Below are 20,388 nucleotides of genomic sequence, written 5' to 3'. Positions count from 1 at the left end.
TTTTATATTATTTTATTTTATTTGATTAAGTATTTTATTTATTGTAGAAGCTATGAAAATGTATGTTAAGGTTTATGGATGGATGAATCCCAATAGAAATAGAAATAGAAATTATAACAGTCTTTAAGTTAGTTATTACATCAACAAAAACTTAACTTTTAGATGACATAAAAAATAGAGAATATATCAAACGACATCGTATAAAATATTTTTATACGACGTCGTGTGACATGTTTTGATCATTTTTTCACTTAGGTTAAAATTTTCTTCTATTAAAGATCAAACTCATTAACTTTAGTATGTGTATCCGCTGATTCTCCTAAAAAAAACATTCTGAAACATATCTAGAAAATTTGGTGAAATTTCTATTGTCAACAAAAATAATTCAGAATCGATTAAACAATTTGTGAAAGGTATGTTCTAATGAAAAAACATTTGTGTTTTTTTACTTTCATTTGATTTCATTTTGAGTTTTCCAAATATTATTATAATATTTTGGTTGTTTTTATCAATTATTCTCTAATTATCTCTTAATTACTTCTTGTTAAATTGTTTGTTTTCTTTTCTAATGTTTGATTGTTTCATCCTTATGTCATGTTTAATCATCTTCTATATAAAACCTTCTCAATTTTTTTTTTTAAATCTATCATCTTTAGAGGTGGGAGAATAATATCTTTGATACCCCGTCCAATCCACTTCAAAATATAGATATATGAAGTTTTTTTTATTCAAATTAAATTTCTCCATATACAAGTTCTTCCTATGGATCCAAAAAAATAATAATTTAAGATTAGGATATCCAGATTTGATTTGAATATACTTCCAAATATCATTTTTTTTGAGATATATGTAAGATAAATAAAACTGTTCTTTTTCAGTTTCTTAGGAAAATGTGTGGTATGTTTAGAATAACCCAAATAAATGTTTTGAAAATAAATTAAGATAAATTAAATGGAATTTATTTTCCATTTATTTTACAAAATAAGTTTTTTCTAATGAATTTTATTATTTTAATTTATCCCAGTTTCTACGTATTTGAGATCTTGATACTCGTCTATCTAACACGAGTAATGTCTTTTGGCGGTTCTAAATTAAATATTTGAAATTTCAAAGCGTAGCTAGGGTCTGTACTCTATACCCAACTCTAGTTGTTCTTCAAAATATTTTATGTAATTCCAAATTATTACTAATTATGAAGGCTTACATAGTTTGAACAAAAACAAAAGTGTATAATTAATTAATTATATAAAGAAATATAATTTTTCAATAATTAAAAGATTTGTTTTAATATATTCTACTACCATATTATGCTAGTCAAAAGATTTTTTTCATAGTCAACAAATATTATATTTCTAATTATTCTACCATAATATTATATTAGTCAACTAAAAGATTTATTATCTTTCTCATTTTATCTTTTTTGTACAAGTTTAATTTCAGTCAAACATAAAATTTGGTAAAATGAGAAAGAAAATAAATCTTTTAGTTGACTAGTATAATATTATAGCAAAATAGTTATTGAAAAAATGTTTCTACAAATTTTATAAATGTTAGAATAATTCTTTCTAATGCCCTTTTCATGATGCTCCTTTTCAACTCTACCCTTTTTAAATTTTTAATGACCATTTTACCCTTATTTGGAAATTGTTTTTAGGTTAACAAAATGAAATATTAATATTTTTTTGCATAAAATATTCCAAAATAGATTTCCCGCCGATATTTTCCTGCCAAAAATTTTCGAAACAAATTTCCCGCCAATTTTTTTTTTTTTGGCGGGAAATAGATTCACAAGGAATTTTAAAAGAGTTTTAAAAGATTTACAAGAGATTTTAAAGGGATTTTATAAGATTTACAAGGGATTTAAAAAGGGTGATTTACAAGGAATTTTAAAAGGTTTTTAAAGATTTACAAAGGTCTTTTAAAGATTTTTAAAGGGTTTAAAATTGTTTTAAAATGATTTTAAAATATTTATAAGGGATTTTAAAAGGGTTTTACAATATGTACAAGAGATTTTAAAGGGCTTTAAAAGATTTACAAAAGATTTGTAAAGATTTTTAAAGGGTTTAAAAGTGTTTTGAAAAATTTACAAGGGATTTTAACACCTTTTTAAATTACTTGTAAATTTTTTAAAACCCTTTTAAAATCCCTTGTAAATCTTTTAAAACTCTTTTAAAATCTCTTGTAAATCTTTTAAAACTCTTTTAAAATCTCTTGTAAATCTTTTAAAACCTTTTTAAAATCTCTTGTAAATCTTTTAAAATTCGTTTAAAATCCCTTGTAAATCTATTTGCCGTCAAAAAATATTTACAAGGATTTTTAAAATCATTCTTTTGGCTGAGGAAAAAAATGTTACGAAAAAAAAATTTGGCGGGAAATTTTTTTTTTGGCGGGAAATTATTTTTTTTTGGCGGGAAAAAAGTTTGGCGGATACTTTTTTTTTGGCGCCAAAAAATTGGCGGGAAAAATTCAGTTTCCAATTACATGTTTCTATTAGATGAGGGTAATTTGGTCATTTTGTTCAAAGAAATGGGTATTTTTAAAAATGGATAACTTAAAAGGATATTGTTGGAAAAAGGTAGTAAAAAAAGGGTAATTTTGCAAATCTTCCTAAATGTTACCAATTTATATTTTTCCCCTTTTTTGAATTTTTTACTGACTACTTAAGATGAGGGAAAATCACTACATTATTCACCATTCTAACTTTTGTTTTCTCTATCTTTTCTTTGAGTTTCAAAATTTTCATTTTAAATTGTCTAAGATTGAGCTTCTGTGTTTTTCTTAAATTAAATGCTTGTTCTCCTTGAACGGTAGCTTGTGTGCGAGAGTACTTCACAATTGGAAGTTTGGAAAATATGTATGCATGTAAAAACATGTAAAGAAATCAAAGAATATGGGTACTGCAAAGAATAAAATTGCAAATATTGCCAAACAATGTTTACAATCAAAGGATTTGAAGGGCCAATTTGATAGCTGTTATCATATGTTAATTTTGTCTTTCAAAATCTTTGATTATATTATTGATCGGTAACATTAACACCTTTATTTTTTGTAAACATATTCTTTGAGTTGCTTTGCGTCCTTTTATATGCATATGTGTTTCCAAAGTTACCGGTTATGGAGTAGTCAAACACACAAGCTGCCGCTTAAGGATCTAAAACTTTATCATTTACTTTATTTTGATAATTTGAAATTCTCGTGTAGTTTCATTAATTAACCCATTGAGTTTATTGGTGCACACTTTTAGAGTTGAGTCCTCCCATTATTATTTTTTAACCCAAATGTCAATGGGTTTTGGGTTAACACATATTGGTGATTATATTGTATCATGTATCCTCAAAATCCAAATGTTAACACGTATGTATATGCATATAAAAGGACGCAAAGCAACTCAAAGAATATGTTTACAAAAAATAAAGGTATTGTATCATGTATTGTATCATCAATAACATATTGGTGATTATATTGTATCATGTATCCTCAAAGTCCAGTCCATTGTTTGGTAAATGTGAATTACCCCCATTTGGTGTTTATATATTAAAAATTAAACGGTTTATATTTAAAGCGAGAGATCATTAAGTTATCGTTAAATTTTGTTTTTATCATTTTTTTTGTTGCTTCAATTTTTCTTCTTGTTTTTGTAGAAATTTCCGGGCATATATATATATATAGTCCTCAAGTTGTTTTTATGCATTAAACACTTCAATATAAGTACAGATTGACTTCTATTAAACGCGACTAAGTTGACAGTGATTATGGTGCAAAGTAAGAATATAAATCACTGTATCAAAAAATAAAATAAAATGAAGTAAGAATATAAAGTGGACCGTATGCTAGTTAGGGATATGTAAATCGTGGCTCTATGATAATTTGGCAATTAGAATGTATTTGCTTATTTGATGTATTTGTTGTACCTTAAGTTAAACTGACAGCAACAAAAGCATACGAAAGTGAATCGGGTTCAAAAAGAAAACACAGAAGATGAATCTTGACATAGGATCAAATTAGCGGATCGAATAAGGTACCCTATGTTTGATTCACCCTAGAAACTACTTCATAAACGTGTGGAATATCAACAGTGTTCATATGGCTCCTCATGGTCTTATGATTTATTGGATTTCATAACCTATTGACCTGAAAACTAGTTAAAAAGAAAAGTCTCTAAAACCTTGCTCGAAGCTCATAGTATCCGCAGAACCAGATTACCTGACATAAACCCCCTAGTTTGATTTGTCTAAGTAATGTAATTAACTTGAAATAATAATGTTTGACGTAGGAACATGTATAAAAAATAAAAGATAAAAAAAAAAACAAAAAAGAAGAAGGAATATGTATCACAAATAATTAGACTCCCAACAACTCGTTATGACTCAATTATTTATAATAATTAAAAAGATTATCTAACAAGAAATATAAAGTCCATTGTCCACCTTAGAAGAGGCAAAGAGCATGCCCTTCACGGGATTATCACATGTCGACCGGTCTACTTCCGTACATTACATGTTTTATAAAACTTTATGCTTTGTAACATTTAGTTTATTTCCTAGTAACTAATTAAACGATTATTTTATCCCATTAAGATTACTTTCACCCTTTGAATAACCTATAGACGACCCTACAATAAGATGAACACGTAAAGAGACAAGAAAGCTTAGGATACTTTTGTCTGGATCCGAGGGTTCGAGGTAATGCGATAAGTTTAATGGCATTGTCTCCTATTTATCATATCACTGGGGTTTTTTTATGTCCCCACATAACATGGTTACAACCAAATTTATTTATTTTAAAATAAATCTTACATATCTAATCATTTTTCACATATTTTTCTATATACTTATCAATGGTATGTATACAAAATTTAATTATGCGGGAAAGGAAGAATTTTCAAGAAACTTTCTTAAAATTCTTTTGATCTAAGACGCCATTTCTGTGGTAAATTTGAGATAAGTTATTTACCAGTTAATTAAATTTGAATTATATGGATAGACATAGTAACTCATATATAAAACATGACATTGATCCACTAACAAAATGTTCTACTCTTCGTAGTTTTCTCATTATTCAGAGAGTATCACATCTCTTGTATTTGACTTTAGCATATTAAATTTTTCATTTTTTATTATGGAGCAAATATTGCAGGATACAATTCCAATCCCACACACAAAAACATTAAATAACTAGTTAAGTTTTTTCGAATTAACATACTAATAATGAACTGACCTGAAGTCTCTAATTAGCAACGGCAAACCGGTTAATAAGTTGAAAGTGACAAGAAAAAGTACGTAACTTTTTAAATTAAGAAATGTTCACTTATCAGTATACTATCCAGATTAATTAATGATAATCAACTTGAAAATCTTTGGAAATTGGCTTTGCCCGCTAGGCTTAGTGTGCAACTAATCACGTGCACTGTATCTAATCCATTTGACCATTTCGAAATTATCATTATACATTCTTAAACCATATGGGTAATACACTTCATCTATTTGTATTGATCAAAGGAATATTTTGGATATCTATCTTTTGAGTGTTAAAAACCTTAGACATCCACAAAGCTCGAACTCTTTTAAATAACGTCCGTATCAAAATGTAATTCTATAGAGCGTAGTTTTTTCTTTTCTTTTTTTAACATTCAATTTTTAAGATGCCTAAAATATATAATTAAAAATTACAAATAATATGTATAATATTAACTAAGAAAATATGTGAAACGATATTTTGGATTAGAGATAGATATCCATGCCAAAGTAATATATATCATGATTCATGAGTATTATTAAGTCATTTTCCGTATTCAAAGATGAGATTTTTGCTATCCTAAAATTCAAGATAATATGATATCATACATGATTGAAAATTTCAGATATTTGTCCAATCCTAATTAAATCAGCCTTTAAAAACAAAAATGAACATCCAGCCCACAAAATGGGGTATTTGTGTCTCTTCATTTTGTATATATGTGTGAGAGCTTCTTCTTTTTTTTTCTTCAAAGTATATATAATATATATGTAATTTGTAGTTGAATATATATAAAATATATAATGTTCAGATTTACTCCTACTGGCCAAGAAATTGAAATCATATTAAAAAGCTCACCGGATTATAAATTGTATTGGCAAGTCTATTTAGTGAATCAAATGTTGCTCTTTTATTAACTATGCTCTACAGAAATGTTGCTATTATCATTCATAATGGATCCAACACACGATGAAAATGACAGCTTCCAAATCATCAATTACAAGAGAAAAGAACATAATGCGCGTGGGGTTGCTTAGATTCCTTTGTAATCTTGTTACTTCTTAGAAATGTTGATATGGCATACCCTTAATTAAGAGAGACTTTTTTTAGTTTCGAATTTAAATCTCAAGTTCTTTTTTAATAAAAAAAGTAATGATATTTAATGCATGATGAGAGAAAGCATGGGATAAAGTCTTCTTGTTACTTATTTATATTTCTTTCCATCTATCATGGGGATAATGTATACATATTTGCCTACCTACATAGTATATATGCATGTATGTGAGTATATATAAGTTAAGTCTTTCTCACTTTGCACAACATCTCTATGTGCTAAGGCATCTCTTTCTCTCCCTTTCTCACCAAATACTCTCTCAATTTCTCTCTGCCACTCTCTTTCTCTAGAGATTTTCATAATGAAAGGTACCAAGAAGAAGACGCCATGCAACAAAAAGCTTGGAGGATACTTGAAAGAGCAAAAGGGAAGGCTTTACATCATCAGAAGATGTGTGGTCATGCTCATTTGTTGGCATGACTAATTTACAACTTATATGTGTTATATATACATGCATATGCACATGCATATTATAGACAATATCTACGTTGTACTACAACGGTTTGATTGAAGAAAGGGATCGGATCTTCGTGGTTGTGGCGATTTGTGATGTGAGCGGAGTTCGCAAGATAGAGATATAAGGGCTTCCAACCATTCATATCATGTATATGAGTTTTTACTCGTATATGAGTTAAGATAATAATTTTTGAGTTAGTATGAAAATTTATATGTAGAATCTTCTCTAATGTTAGTGTATGATATAGAGTAAGGAGAGAAAAATTATAAGCTTAGTTTGTATATGCACACAGAGAGTAGTTGTTAGTTGAATTTCCTTGTCTCTAATTAATCCAAGTCTTCCTTCTTGTTATGACATTTAACAATAATAAAAATAAAGATTACAAGTAAAAACTATAAGAACAATGATTAATAATTGGATGTAATTTCGTCAAACAATAATTTAAAACAATTTAAAAAGATACATAGTGTTTAGTAAGAAGTACCCATACACGCAGGTTTTACTGATATTCAATAACCATTTCGATGTTAAAATATATGTAAATTGCCAAATTTTGAATAGAATTTAATTTGGCATTTACGAATATGAAAGTAATTCGCTATCAATCAGATCAACCTTTCTCATATCTTGCTCCTATGTTAGAGGCTTCAAGCACATGAGTTTGTTTGGACCCAGTGACTTAAATTCTATAGCAAAATTATTAAAAACCACTGTTTGTATTTGCATATTGCATATACTTTTCCTACAAAAAAAATAACCATATATCATTGACAGAATTAGAAAAATGCATTTCATGAAAATAACAAGTCTTGATTTGTATAGAAAGTAAAAAAGGAAAAAAAGAAAAGAAAAAAAAAGAGTCATTAGTCATTACTGTTTTGACTTGTGTCTTATTACCGAGTTTGGGTGATATGTAATGAAATAATGCATTACTTTCACATTCAGAAAAAATCTGACAAGATATTGAAGCCTGACCAATGAGAACGTGCCAAAGGATACTCTTAGTGATGACAGCTTTTATGTCTGCCCACGGGCAAAGGCCAATGTCCTGAGACCCACATACCATCAGATCGGATCGCCACATCATCTCCAGTTTGCGTTTTTATAGGACCCAAACAAACACCTTGTGATAAATTAGACACATTTAGTCACCATAAGATTTTGGAACTAAATGAACGATTATAATCGCTTTCGGGCCGGTGGTGGTTTGAATTTTACTACGATTAGATATTTTTCTATACAACTTGATATATTTTGTTAGTTCTAATTCTAGGCTCTTGAAATCAAAAAGTTTTGTGAAGAATTTTCTAGAAACACTTTTTAAAAGGATCGATAACATAAAAGAATGAAACTAAGGTGAAAGAGGATCATTGTTGTTGATGAATTTGAGACGCAATGATAAATGTTGAAGAAAATTGAAAGCTGTTTGCTATCTTTTTTTCTTCTTTTTTTTCCTCTTCTCTATTTTTTTTTATGAAATGTTTTTATTTATTTTATGTGATATTCCCATTGTAAGTGCACATATTTATACACAATTTTCAGAAATTTTATTAAATCAATGAAAAGGAGCCAAAAGGTAGAATTTCAAAACTAATACAAAGCTATTAAAATTAAACTTGATTTTGGGTCTAGCTTAACTATGAGTTCATGATCCGATCATCATTTGTTAGACCGGAACCAAAACAAGACACATCAATTTCTCCAAACGGTATATCTTACATACAAATGTATTCTTCAATCTTAGAATTTTTTTTTATCAGGGGTCAAGAACATTTGCTATGAGAATAATACTCTTCCCCGGATGAGTCAATTTCTGAAACTTGGCATAGACCTCGAGTAGTAGATATGTTCAAACGAATTTCCGAAATTGATTCCGTTTGGTGAAAAGTATTAATCTCAGAGCAAAGTTTTTACCCTGACAAAAAAAAATTGAGAGATTATTGAAGAATCCTCCAACTTCATGTTCGAAAAGTATTAATCTCATAGCAAAGGTTTTACCTTGATAAAAGACTCAAAGATTGAAGAATTCTCCAACTTCACGTTCGCCTAACTTGTCCTTCAACAGATGTAGGCTAGTCTTGTTCTTCTTGTTGAACAATTGATCTAATGCCTACCAAATGGAACTAGCCAATGTAGACCTTAATACATGCTCATATAAGCTGAAGATATTGACCAAGCAAACATTGCTTTGGCTTTTTTGTCATCTGTAATGCTACTTCCACCAACGACAACCCATAAATTCTTATTCACCAAGTATCTTACAAATGCTATCTTAATATCTTGAACATTCTACCATATCATCTAAAATTTTATCATACAAATATCTATATTTTTCAATATATTAAAATTTAGATACTTAACTTATAGATTTCTCTAGAAACATTCAAGGAGGTATAACCTTGTAAAATGTTTTTAGTGAAACTTTAGCATGTGGGCTTAATTTTGGATTTGGAACAGAGAGATAACTGGATCATGAACCCATAATTAAACTAGACCCGTTATCAAGTTTAAATTTAACACTACCTTAAATCTGATTATGTCAGTCAACCCGAACTTCGAGCAAAGTAATTCAAGTTGGCCTTTTGATAATGATTTGGTGGAGATATATGCAATGTTATCTTAAAGTTTGTAAAGCTTCAATTGTCCCATCAAACATCTTGTGCTTTATGAAGTAATGCTCTTCCTCAATATTTTCATACTTACATGAAACATTAAATTGTTAGCTAGTTTGATAGCACTTTAATTAACTATCTTTGCGAACAAATTTTCAAGATCTACATGGACTTCGAAGTCTCCTCAGGCAAGCATGAACTTCAAAACGTGATTGTATACATTATGCTTTTGTCATTGTATAAAAACTAATAATATATGTTTTCATGTCAGATTCGAATAATCAAAACTAAAATATTCAGTATCCATACATATATTATACATGCACCTCTAGATTCTTACCGCTTTTACTCATATTCATGATCATGGACATTTAAAAAATCGAGACAGATCTAAAATCGGTGTGGATCATCCAAATAACTTGTCCACTCCTACTTCACATCGTGGAATTAGATCGCAAAATATTCGTTAAATGGGTCGTTCACAGTGATTACACATTTTACTACTCAAAGCTTTTCAGTAGCCCATCATTATATCCACACAGCCCATCTTCTATTGTTTCATTTCCCCCTTTTAAGCCATTTTTAAATTTGAAACTGATTATTATATTTGAATTACAGAAATAACTGTACATTTTTACGTAGAGGTAAAACTTTTCAAAGTTTATAAAATATGAACTCTAAATAATATCAAATAACGAATACGTTTACAAACAAAATTTATCAAAGGTTTGAGACTTTATAGTTTAGTACCATTTATATGTTCATTAAACAAAATTTTGGAACTACCTTATTATGGTGTTTGAACTGGATCATGATCTAAGTATAAGCTGAATTATACTAGGAGTAGGCCTAAATATATTTAAAATAAACAATTGCTTTTTGAGTTTTGGACTGTCAATATAAGGGTCAGCCCATTTGACATATGCCTAATTCCAGAATTGCTTATTTTCCTTGGTTAACAGAGAGCACTCTCTCTTTCTTAACGTTCCAGGTTACCTCAATAATCAAAATTTGTATTCAATATTTTTAAGCAATCTCTTGACCAAATACTGTAGTATTTGAGGCTCAGGATTATTATACCAAATATATCATTGCTACATGTTCGCTAACCATCTGTAAGAGATTCTACTTAGTTGACAACCGACATAAATGGACTTTCTCTTACTAGTTTGGATACTCGATGATGAAAATGAACGATGTTCTAGCATCCTAGCGAGATGTAGATTTTGGGGATATAAATTTGTTACCAATATTAGAAGACTTAAGATGATTGCTTTGAAAATGAAAATATAAAATATAAATATGTAAACTAAAGTGGTAGCCCATGATCTATAGATTTTGGGTGGAATGCATCCATGTCTCTAAAAAGCACATATTAAACGAAGAATTTAAGAGATTTTAGATACATCTATTTAATACATAAACAAACCCACATATTCTAACATGAAATTTGAAGAGACTTTAGAATCAAATAACTCAAAAATGACCATTTCCTGTTTAATAAAAAAAAAAAAAAAACCTCTCTCCATTGAAGACTCTCTTGTCTCCAGTCTCCACCACTGACCAAAACCAAAAGCTCATTCTCCAAAACTTCCATCTACAACAAGTGTTCGAAATTTATACCATTGTTGAGTGAAATAATTGGGCGACTTCACTATCTTCCTTCCTTTTCTTTATGTACTCTGTAAACCCTAATATCCTAAATACATGTTCCTCAATTCCTCAATTTGCTGTTCGCCACTTCGTATTTTTCAAATCTATCTTCGATTTACTTCTTATTAAAGAAAAAAAAGCTCAGCGACTTCTGCTGGAGTTTCATTTTTTAGAGACTTACGTTGATAGATGGCTTGTTTTAATTTACCAGTTTCCCTCACACATTTTCTAAGCTTCCCGGATTTGATAGTCGAACATATTCCCTTCCTTTTAGCTTCAATCCTAGTTCAGATATTTTCCTCAAAATCGTAAAATAACCACTAAAAATATTTCAAATTCAAGTACCTCATATTGATGGATAAAAAATATCCAAGAAAAACAAAGTACAGGTAGAAGGCAAAATAAAAAAATATGGGTAAGAAGGGCCCAAAAAAACATTTCTGAGAAAAAAAGTTCATAAAATTTATTTTCCTATACTCATAACATATAAAAAAATTTATAAAGGTTTCTATATAAAAAAATAACTGTACAATTTACATTGCTAGGGACTTATTTTAAAAATTAGCCCTAAGGCCTATAAAATGTTTAAACCGACACGAATTATAGGTGTTCAACTCGTATCACCGTGTACTTTTAGACTCTGCCCAATTCACCATGAACTATATCATAAACCTCATAATTCCACCTAAACTATTAAATTCATCACAATTAGACAACTTCAATTAATTGAGTCAATTGCGATTTAAAATCCTTAAACGGTTATGCGATTATACTAACATGAGTTTAATAGATTGACCGATTTAAAAGCCTATTTAAATACTAGGGTATAAATATCTGTAAAAAATAGCTCTCCTGGGGAAAATTTTTTTTTCCAATAAACTCAAAGTACCCAAAACAGAAATCACTCGTCCCTTAAACTTACTAGGGTAGAAACTAGTGTAGATTTGTATAAATTAACAATACTAACTAAAATCTAAACTATAAACTTTAAATTATAAACTCCAAACTCTAAAAACTAAACACTAAATCCAAGAACTAAAATCTAAAACCCCAAATTCTACTCAACCCTAAATTGTTAAGCTTGAAACCGTTATAATTATATAGTTTCCTTTATTTTGTCATGATTCAACTTATTTTTTTTTTCATTTCAAATATCTTTTAAAACCGTCGTATTTATATTGTTACACATTTCAAATTACTAAAATGATAAAATACTATTTTTATGTGATAACAAAAAAAAAAACTATATTTTCTATGGTTTTGTATATAAACAGTTGGGTGCATGAATGCATATATTGCATTTGCGCCCACTGTAAATTAGAACAACCCTTGACTACTAGCTAGAGACGTCAAAAGAAAATTGAAAACGACAAATCTTTTCACAATCTTCAATCGTACGGGAAACCAACTCAGGTCACATTAAAGCCTCTTTTCTCTTTTGACAAAAACCCTAAATAAAGGGATAATGTTTATGTTACGTTGTTATATGTACACTACACATTTATTCCATATCTATAGTTTCGTTAACCGGTCAAAACTAATTCACCCACCAAAAAAAATCTAAATTTCCATTTCCATGGCATGTAGGAAAAACTAGAAACCACTGGACAAAAGAATAGAAGTTTTTTTTTATATCCAAAACGAAAGCAAAGCAGATCTTGTCTGAGATCCGACAAAAAATAAAAACAGTGAAATACTATACATTCAAGAACATCGATCGCCTTCAATACTGACTCTTAAAAGCGTGATGTTTATCATTGAAATGGAAACAAATCCTTCATATGTCGTCTTCTATTGTTGAATTATTATTTTTGGACTATATGGGCCATGTTAATTAGATGTTGCTTTTGTGGAGCACTCATACGAAAGGTACGTTACCTACTTGTATATGTATACGTAGTAAAAGTAAAATGTTAAGAAGATACTAAAAATAGTTGAGTTTGAGGTTAATCCCCAATATATAAGTTCATAACCAGATATTAGATCTGGAATTGAAAACCCTAGAAAAAAGTTGTAAACCCTAGTGAAAAATTAACCTGTAACTGAGTGAGAGAGGAGAAGAACAGATCTGCTTTTTTGCGAGCAGATCTTCAATTACATACACAAAATCATGTCTTCATCACTGTACACTTAACCATTTTCTTGTTACACATCTCTTACACCATTAATATCTCTATAGTTTTTTTCTTTTCTTTCTTTTTTTGCTGGTGTGAGAAATTGTACGCTTACTATCTCTCTCTCTCTCTGCCAGATTCTCTCTTTTTGATGATGTGAAAGTTGTGCTTTTGTTTCTTAAGAAAAAGGCATATTTTTAATACTTGATTCTTGGTTCTTGATTCTTGATTCTTGGTTTTTTTTAGCTTCTTAAGTTCGGTGATGTCGTCTTCCACCAATGACTACAACGATGGTAATAACAATGGAGTGTACCCTCTCTCTCTTTACCTTTCTTCACTCTCTGGCCATCAAGACATCATTCATAATCCCTACAACCATCAGTTAAAAGCATCTCCGGGCCATATGGTATCAGCAGTTCCTGAATCTCTGATCGATTACATGGCGTTTAAGTCAAATAATGTTGTGAATCAACAAGGCTTTGAGTTTCCTGAGGTGTCAAAGGAAATCAAGAAGGTGGTGAAGAAGGACCGACATAGCAAGATTCAAACGGCACAAGGGATTAGAGACAGGAGGGTTAGGCTTTCTATTGGGATTGCTCGCCAATTCTTTGATCTTCAGGATATGTTGGGGTTTGATAAAGCTAGTAAAACGTTAGACTGGCTGCTCAAGAAGTCAAGAAAAGCCATCAAAGAGGTCGTACAAGCAAAAAACCTCAACAATGATGATGAAGATTTTGGAAACATTGGAGGCGATGTAGAACAAGAAGAGGAGAAGGAGGAGGATGACAATGGCGATAAGAGCTTCGTGTATGGTTTGAGCCCCGGGTACGGTGAAGAAGAAGTGGTATGTGAGGCCACGAAGGCAGGGATAAGAAAGAAGAAGAGTGAGTTGAGAAACATCTCATCAAAGGGGCTAGGAGCCAAAGCTAGAGGAAAAGCAAAGGAGCGAACAAAAGAGATGATGGCCTATGATAATCCAGAGACTGCCTCTGATATTACACAATCTGAAATCATGGACCCATTCAAGAGGTCTATAGTCTTCAATGAAGGAGAAGATATGACACACCTTTTCTACAAGGAACCAATCGAGGAGTTTGATAATCAAGAATCTATCTTAACCAATATGACTCTACCAACGAAGATGGGTCAAAGTTACAATCAAAATAATGGGATACTTATGTTGGTAGATCAGAGTTCTAGCAGCAACTATAATACATTTCTGCCTCAAAATTTGGATTATAGTTATGATCAAAACCCTTTTCATGACCAAACCTTATATGTAGTCACCGACAAAAATTTCCCCAAAGGTAAAGTTTGGATTCAAGACTCTTTTGTAAACTAAATTATTGTTCATATATATGTTTGCATTCTATGATATGTTTTCTTTCTCTTGATTGTTTCTGGCAGGTTTCCTATAAATCTCGACAGTTTTGAAGGACTATGCATGATCAAGTTTAAACATGTAAGCCAATATAGTCCCTTATTCCTCTGAATGTATACAAAATCTATAGTTATGTATATCTGTTCCTTTTTAACGTATCTTTATTGATCTTCTGTGCCTTGATCAAAATTGTCATTTTAAGATTCAGTTTGTGTAATATTTTAGCTACAACTTTTAAGTGGTATTATTGTAACCTTTTGAACTATATATTTTGAAGATGAATAAGAACATGTTTATATATTTGGTCATCCCATTACAATCCAAGATTCATACTTCGATTAGGCACTACACATAAGAGCTAGTCTTTAAGATTAAGCCATTTTTGTTTAAGTTAGAGCTCCATATATTAGAATTTGTTCTTCAAACCCTAAATTCAATTAAGACCCACAAAACCAAATATGTATGATGATGAATATTGAGGGTCGTAGTGAAACTGAAGTAGTTACATTGCAAATTGAAGGTGACACTGAGAATTAGTGTGTGGAATGTGGAGGCGTGCCTGCCGTGGTGTCTATTTGATTCATAGTTTGTGATTTGGCCATCCAGGTATGAGGAGAATATATCCTACTTTCATATTATTGTCTATATAGAAGATATATACACATTTATATATTGGTGTATTTATTCTCTTACTCGGAGGATGTTTTGCAATGATGCTTTTTGAAGCAAATATGAGTTGTTTGTTTATGGGGTTTGAAGTTTGGCGTTTTGGAAACAATGATTGTTAACTTAACATATTCGAGTAAGATTTGTTTAAGGCTTTTAGGTTAAACTCTGACTAGAGATGTGAAAAAAAAAAATCCAAAAGAAAACTCAATGTTTTGAAATGATAACATTCACTTAGTAGTAAATAAGTACATGGATCAATTCAGTCACTACCAATTTGTTTGAATTATTATAAATCCTCAAAACTGAATATGCTATCATAGTTCAAACTCCAAACACACGTTGACATGAACCTAAATCAATATTGTTGTTCCTAGCTGACCCCAAATAGATCCATATATACAAGAGATTAGCCAATCAATTCTGCTTATGAAACTTGATATTCACCAATTTGAGATTCTAGAATTTAGTCGTTTTAATTTAATTTACAATTTAGTCGGAAATCCTATCAAAACGTAAAACTTTTTAAGAAACTGAATGTTAGGAGTTAATGAAAACGTGTAAAAGAATGATACAAGATTTGACTGATTCTATTTGTTAATAATTTTTAAATTTACAGTATATGCCTAAATTTATTTGGTTTAACTAACTAATTTTAGGATAATTAGTCAAATTAGATGATCATATATGGTTAAAGCTAGTCTAATTTAATTAGACTAAGTACGTAATAAGGTTGTTCTTAAACCGAAAAAAAAAAAAAAGTAAGAAGGTTGAACATTCACGTTGGAGCAGTCAAGATAAAGATGAACAATAAGAATTTCTTTTTAACCTTGGAAGGAATCTAATCTCAATATATAGGGACTTAAGATTCCACTAAGTTTGAACCACACACATCGAAGATTGTAAGATTCTGTTTTGAAGAATGAGAAGTTGGCATTACAAGTATAGTCGGTACAAGTTTTAGAAAGCTTATCCAAATGTAGTTTCTTTTTGAAGCTGTTTGTGCATGTGACAATTTTTTCGCTGTACATTCCTAATCTCATAAAATGAGAAAATAATCAAAGAAATAATATATTATGAAAATAAAAATTTGTTTTAACATGTTTGAAAAATATAACAAAACTATTTTAAATCATACTTTAGTTGAAAATAATTGATTGTTAAATTACGAAAAATTTTATAAACATGATTGAAAAACTCATAAAATGATAGTTTTTATCAACAAACTGGTGGGATATGGTGTGAATCAGAAAGTGTCACTCGCTTGTCAAAAATGTGTATCATGAATGTATACGAAGCACATATATATGTAAGGCAACACTTCATCATGTGAAATAAAAGCTCTCAAAATACCACCATTCGGAAATTAATCATGTAGACACACTTACAAATGTATTTTGAATAAGCTCACTGCAACATATTAAGCTTACTTTTTTTTTTTTCGCCCAACATATTAAGCTTACTAAAAGTTACTGAATGTTGAAGAACTGTCACTGCCAGAAGAAAGCATACTAAAGTTTGCAATGCTCGATAGGTGATTGAGAAATATAGTCTGATATGAAGATGTAATTTAACTTTTGCTTCTTATTATTATTTTTTCATTTCATTTTTGTTGTTTATTCTTTCTTTTTCATCTCACTGACCTTAATATCTAGACTTGCCTACACTTGCTTAGGTCGCTGGATTAGTATCTACACTTGTCTAGGTCGTTGGATTAGTTAAGTCCCTATGAATAATCTACAATATATAATTCGTAAATGCCTGGAAACTGATTTACCTTCGAGATTTTGTTGCAAAGTGAAGTAAAATTTATTATATAAAATTTCATTTGTCAGATCCTATGAAATAAACTCGCCGAAATAGCTAATTTTAATATTCACATTACATCTTTTCAACATGCCTTTGTAAGAGTACCTTTGTTTATTTTATTAATCTGACCTTGAGTGGACCCTTCTTCACTGCGTCCAATCTTCAAGGGTGTCTTTGCTTACCATAAATTTACTGATTTACAAAATTAGGTATTGAATATAAACATAAAGAAAAGATTTACCTAAAGGTAAAAGGAAAAACGAATACTTTGAAAATAATTTACAGATTTCAGTTTTAAAATCTGTAAATTCACATCACAGTCATTGTCTTACGTCATTTTTTGTAGTATGAAAATAATTCATAATTATTAATATGTAAAATAACTAATAATGAAATTATAACCAACCAAAAAGCAAATGAATTGCTTATGTATGAAAGAAGATAGTTGAAAAAATGACCAACCAAAAAATTGCTTCTTTATGAAACAAGACATTGTTGAAAAAAAAGTTTTGAACAAAAAAATTCTTAAGAAAATTTAGACAAACAAATCCATCTTTGTAGGCCCAAATACAAAATTAATGGGCCTTAGATTTGGGATTATTTATGTGAGCCCATTATTAAACTTCGTCTCTTACTTTTTTTTTTTCTTTTTTTCTTACTTTGCTTGTCCCGAAAGTCGCAGAGCGAGCTACAAGAAGAAGCGAAACACACCCAGAAGAAGAAGAAGAACAACAACGAAGTAAACAATGGAGTCTGAGAAAAAGATAGCTCATGAGATCGGTGGTGTCAAAAACGACGCTCTTCGATTTGGTCTTCACGGCGTTAAGAGCAACATCATCGGATCTCACCCACTCGAATCGTCATACGAATCTGTAAAACTATCCTCCCCGATTTAGTTTTTCTTTGTTTGTTAGTTTGAAATTGAATCTGTTTGTTCCTTGGTTAACTGAGAAATTAGCTTACGAAAGGAACTTAAGTGTGTTTGATTAGCATTCCTGAATCTCTTCTATCGCCTGATTAGTTGATTACTTTGTTTTGCAATTCGCAAATTTAGGGTTCAATTTGAGTAGAAACTGTTGTTTCAATCTTACTAGGGTTCTAAATTGGGTTAATAATTAGGGTTCTGTTCTTACTCTCTAGATCTTGAATCTCTGTTGATTCATCGGTTTCAGGAAAAGAAATCGAAAGAGGCGTTGAAGAGGACGGTCATTGCGCATGCCTACGGGACTGCACTTCCGTTGAAGATGGATATGGATAGGCAAATTCTCTCAAGGTAAGCTTCTGCTAATACTTCTTTGTACTGGAACACTCAGATTTACATGAAATGTGTGAATCAATGCATTGAGAAGCTATTCTATGTTGCTTAGTAAGATGCACACACTTAATAGGTCCCAATTATGTATAATGGTTGTGTGCATTAGTGGTATCTATTGTGTACTCAAAACTATCTGTGTGTATCATTGAGCTCAGGGTCTAAACTGTTTGCTGTATTATCTGCTGGTTGTTAATAGCACTATGAAAATAAGTTGTATAGTTCTCAATTTTTTCTTTTTCTCTGGAATATTTAGGTTTCAGAGACCTCCTGGACCAATTCCGTCGTCGATGCTCGGTTTAGAAGTCTACACGGGAGCTGTGGATGACTTTGGTTTTGAGGATTACTTGAATGGTAAATGTCTTTTACTCCAATTGCAAGTGTCTCAATGCTAGATTCACTTCTTTAGATCAGTAGAAACCAATTTGATGGTATCTCAGTAATTCAGTATGTATATCGGTTAGCTGAATCTAGTTTTTTTCATCACTTGCAGATCCTCGTGATTCCGAGACATTCAAGCCGGTAGACTTCCACCACGGGATGGAAGTTCGTCTTGGCATCTCAAAGGGACCGATTTACCCAAGTTTCATGTAACCCTTCATGGGTGGTTTTTTTTATCGGTTGTTTTTGGATCATGACTCATCGTGTATGAACTTATTTCAACCTTAGACTTGTATTCTCTCTTGAGTTAAGTTTGAAATCAGATGAAACAATGATGAATATGATTGAACAATCAATTCTAGTATATGTTAAAACTTTGAAAGAATATTGTCAAATGAAGGAATCATCACGTATCCACTCAAGGATTGACACTGTCAGCAGTAATAAGAGAGTCAGATTGGCTAACACAGTTACGTAATTGAACTGAGAGGGATTCACACGTATGAAAGTGAGAAATCGAGAGGGATTCTAAAGGAGAAAAAAGCTTAAAAAATCCTCATTTATTTTTAATTTGGTCGTTTAATATCTGTACTTTTAAAATTGGAAGAAAAATACACAAGTTAATTTCGATTGCCTATAAAAGCACTGATTTTTTAAATGTTGGTAACTTCATGCTCTCGAGTTAACGATTGTTAGTTTTGCTAACAGAACCACTAAATGTGGTTAAAACATAACCACACGTGGTTAATTAGTCCAATTTAAAGACACTGTTGCCCTTTCTCATTCTCCCCAAATCGATTTCAAATTCACAAACCCTAAAAAAATTTCTATCTTTGCTTATTTCTCAAAGATGATGAGCCAAAGTTCATGATCTGATGCAAATTCAATCAGCCGTAGCTGGGGTCCTGTTTGCAGTTGTGGTAGGGCTACGACAATTACTAAGGCTTGGACAAATGAAAATCCTGGTAGAAGATTTGTTAGATGTGGTGTTCATGGCTTCATCAACTGGGCAGATGCAGAGAAGCCATTTGGTTGGCAAAAACAGAGCTTATTGGAGGCTAGAGATGAGATTCGGCAGCTAAGCGAGTGTATAAAGGCTTTGAGGGAACAGAAGGTGAGTGTCTCAGTGTCTGGCTCAAACGACCATTTGAAGAAGTATGAGGAAGAGAATAATAAGCTTGAGGAAGAGAAGAAGAAGCTTGTAGAAGAGAAGAAGAAGCTTGAAGAAGAGAAGAAGAAGCTTGATGAAGAGAAGAAGACACTTGCAATTGAAGTTATGGGTGCTAATGAGAGAGAAAAAATGCTTAGGCAATTGATTGTGTTGTCTTGGGGATGTTTCATTGTTGTCATTGGGATGTGCCTTGGAATGGGAAAGAAGTAGGTCCTAGTTCATTGTCTTGTTCGGGACATAACGTTGTTGATGCTAAGGTTGTTTGTTGTTTTGTTATTGGGGAACCTTTGTTGTTGTAAAACTTTAACTCTTTGTTTCGATAATCAAAATGCTACTTTAATTGATCAAAAGAGCCGTTAGAAATAGTAAGATCCCATCAAAAACAATTCAGGATCTTACCAACCAAAACACATCATCCTACATAGATATCATCCTAGAAAGTAATCCTACAAAGTCATTAAGGACAAAGAGAACATAAGTCAT

General features: G+C 30.8%; 4 protein-coding genes, 1 long non-coding RNA gene and 1 other non-coding gene across 8 annotated transcripts; 4 read left to right on the top strand and 2 right to left on the bottom strand.

Annotated features, from left to right (window-relative positions):
* The first annotated feature begins 6,524 nt into the window (after positions 1–6,524).
* RTFL21 (ROTUNDIFOLIA like 21) lies at positions 6,525–7,197 on the top strand. The gene has a single exon (NM_001084313.2). The coding sequence runs from the start codon at positions 6,651–6,653 to the stop codon at positions 6,771–6,773; it is 123 nt and encodes a 40-aa protein (NP_001077782.1). The 5' UTR covers positions 6,525–6,650; the 3' UTR covers positions 6,774–7,197.
* Positions 7,198–8,361: 1,164 nt separating this feature from the next.
* Positions 8,362–8,610, bottom strand: AT1G08923. Its single transcript, NR_139523.1, has one exon. It is a non-coding gene; the product is annotated as an other RNA (long non-coding RNA).
* On the bottom strand, positions 8,393–8,930 carry AT1G08917. Its single transcript, NR_143438.1, has 2 exons — positions 8,805–8,930; positions 8,393–8,721 (listed from the first exon to the last, which is right to left on the bottom strand). It is a non-coding gene; the product is annotated as an uncharacterized misc_RNA (transcript).
* Positions 8,931–13,047: 4,117 nt separating this feature from the next.
* TCP1 (TCP family transcription factor) lies at positions 13,048–15,337 on the top strand (the record flags this gene model as incomplete). 3 transcript variants are annotated; one of them, NM_001160982.2, is made up of 3 exons in its annotated part: positions 13,048–14,492; positions 14,593–14,647; positions 15,087–15,337. In NM_001160982.2, 2 exons carry the CDS (start codon positions 13,448–13,450, stop codon positions 14,601–14,603), a joined length of 1,056 nt encoding a protein of 351 aa, NP_001154454.1. The 3 variants fall into 3 exon arrangements, with proteins under 3 accessions (NP_001154454.1, NP_001322103.1, NP_001077781.1); NM_001334285.1 differs by lacking the exon at positions 15,087–15,337 and having other exon boundaries at positions 14,593–14,832; NM_001084312.1 differs by lacking the exons at positions 14,593–14,647; positions 15,087–15,337 and having other exon boundaries at positions 13,448–14,527.
* Positions 15,338–17,698: 2,361 nt separating this feature from the next.
* On the top strand, positions 17,699–19,156 carry AT1G67250 (Proteasome maturation factor UMP1). Its single transcript, NM_105394.4, has 4 exons — positions 17,699–17,913; positions 18,214–18,314; positions 18,610–18,707; positions 18,847–19,156. Exons 1-4 carry the CDS (start codon positions 17,788–17,790, stop codon positions 18,945–18,947), a joined length of 426 nt encoding a protein of 141 aa, NP_564892.1. The 5' UTR covers positions 17,699–17,787; the 3' UTR covers positions 18,948–19,156.
* Positions 19,157–19,650: 494 nt separating this feature from the next.
* AT1G67235 (uncharacterized protein) lies at positions 19,651–20,248 on the top strand (the record flags this gene model as incomplete). The annotated part of the gene is made up of 1 exon (NM_001334284.1): positions 19,651–20,248. A coding segment is annotated over one exon (465 nt), but the record flags the coding sequence as incomplete, so codon positions are not given.
* Positions 20,249–20,388: the final 140 nt, after the last annotated feature.

The sequence above is a fragment of the Arabidopsis thaliana genome (assembly GCF_000001735.4).
Source record: "Arabidopsis thaliana chromosome 1 sequence".
In the NCBI taxonomy this organism is placed as follows: Eukaryota; Viridiplantae; Streptophyta; class Magnoliopsida; order Brassicales; family Brassicaceae; genus Arabidopsis; species Arabidopsis thaliana.
This window is presented reverse-complemented; position numbering and strand designations above follow the sequence as displayed.

Excerpts from the sequence above, each read along its gene's own strand:
- RTFL21 (NM_001084313.2), top strand. The coding sequence starts at position 6,651 with ATGAAAGGTACCAAGAAGAAGACGCCATGCAACAAAAAGCTTGGAGGA.
- AT1G67250 (NM_105394.4), top strand. The coding sequence starts at position 17,788 with ATGGAGTCTGAGAAAAAGATAGCTCATGAGATCGGTGGTGTCAAAAAC. Across the intron at positions 17,914-18,213 it reads TCGAATCGTCATACGAATCT|GAAAAGAAATCGAAAGAGGC; the intron begins GTAAAACTATCC and ends CATCGGTTTCAG. Across the intron at positions 18,315-18,609 it reads GATAGGCAAATTCTCTCAAG|GTTTCAGAGACCTCCTGGAC; the intron begins GTAAGCTTCTGC and ends TGGAATATTTAG.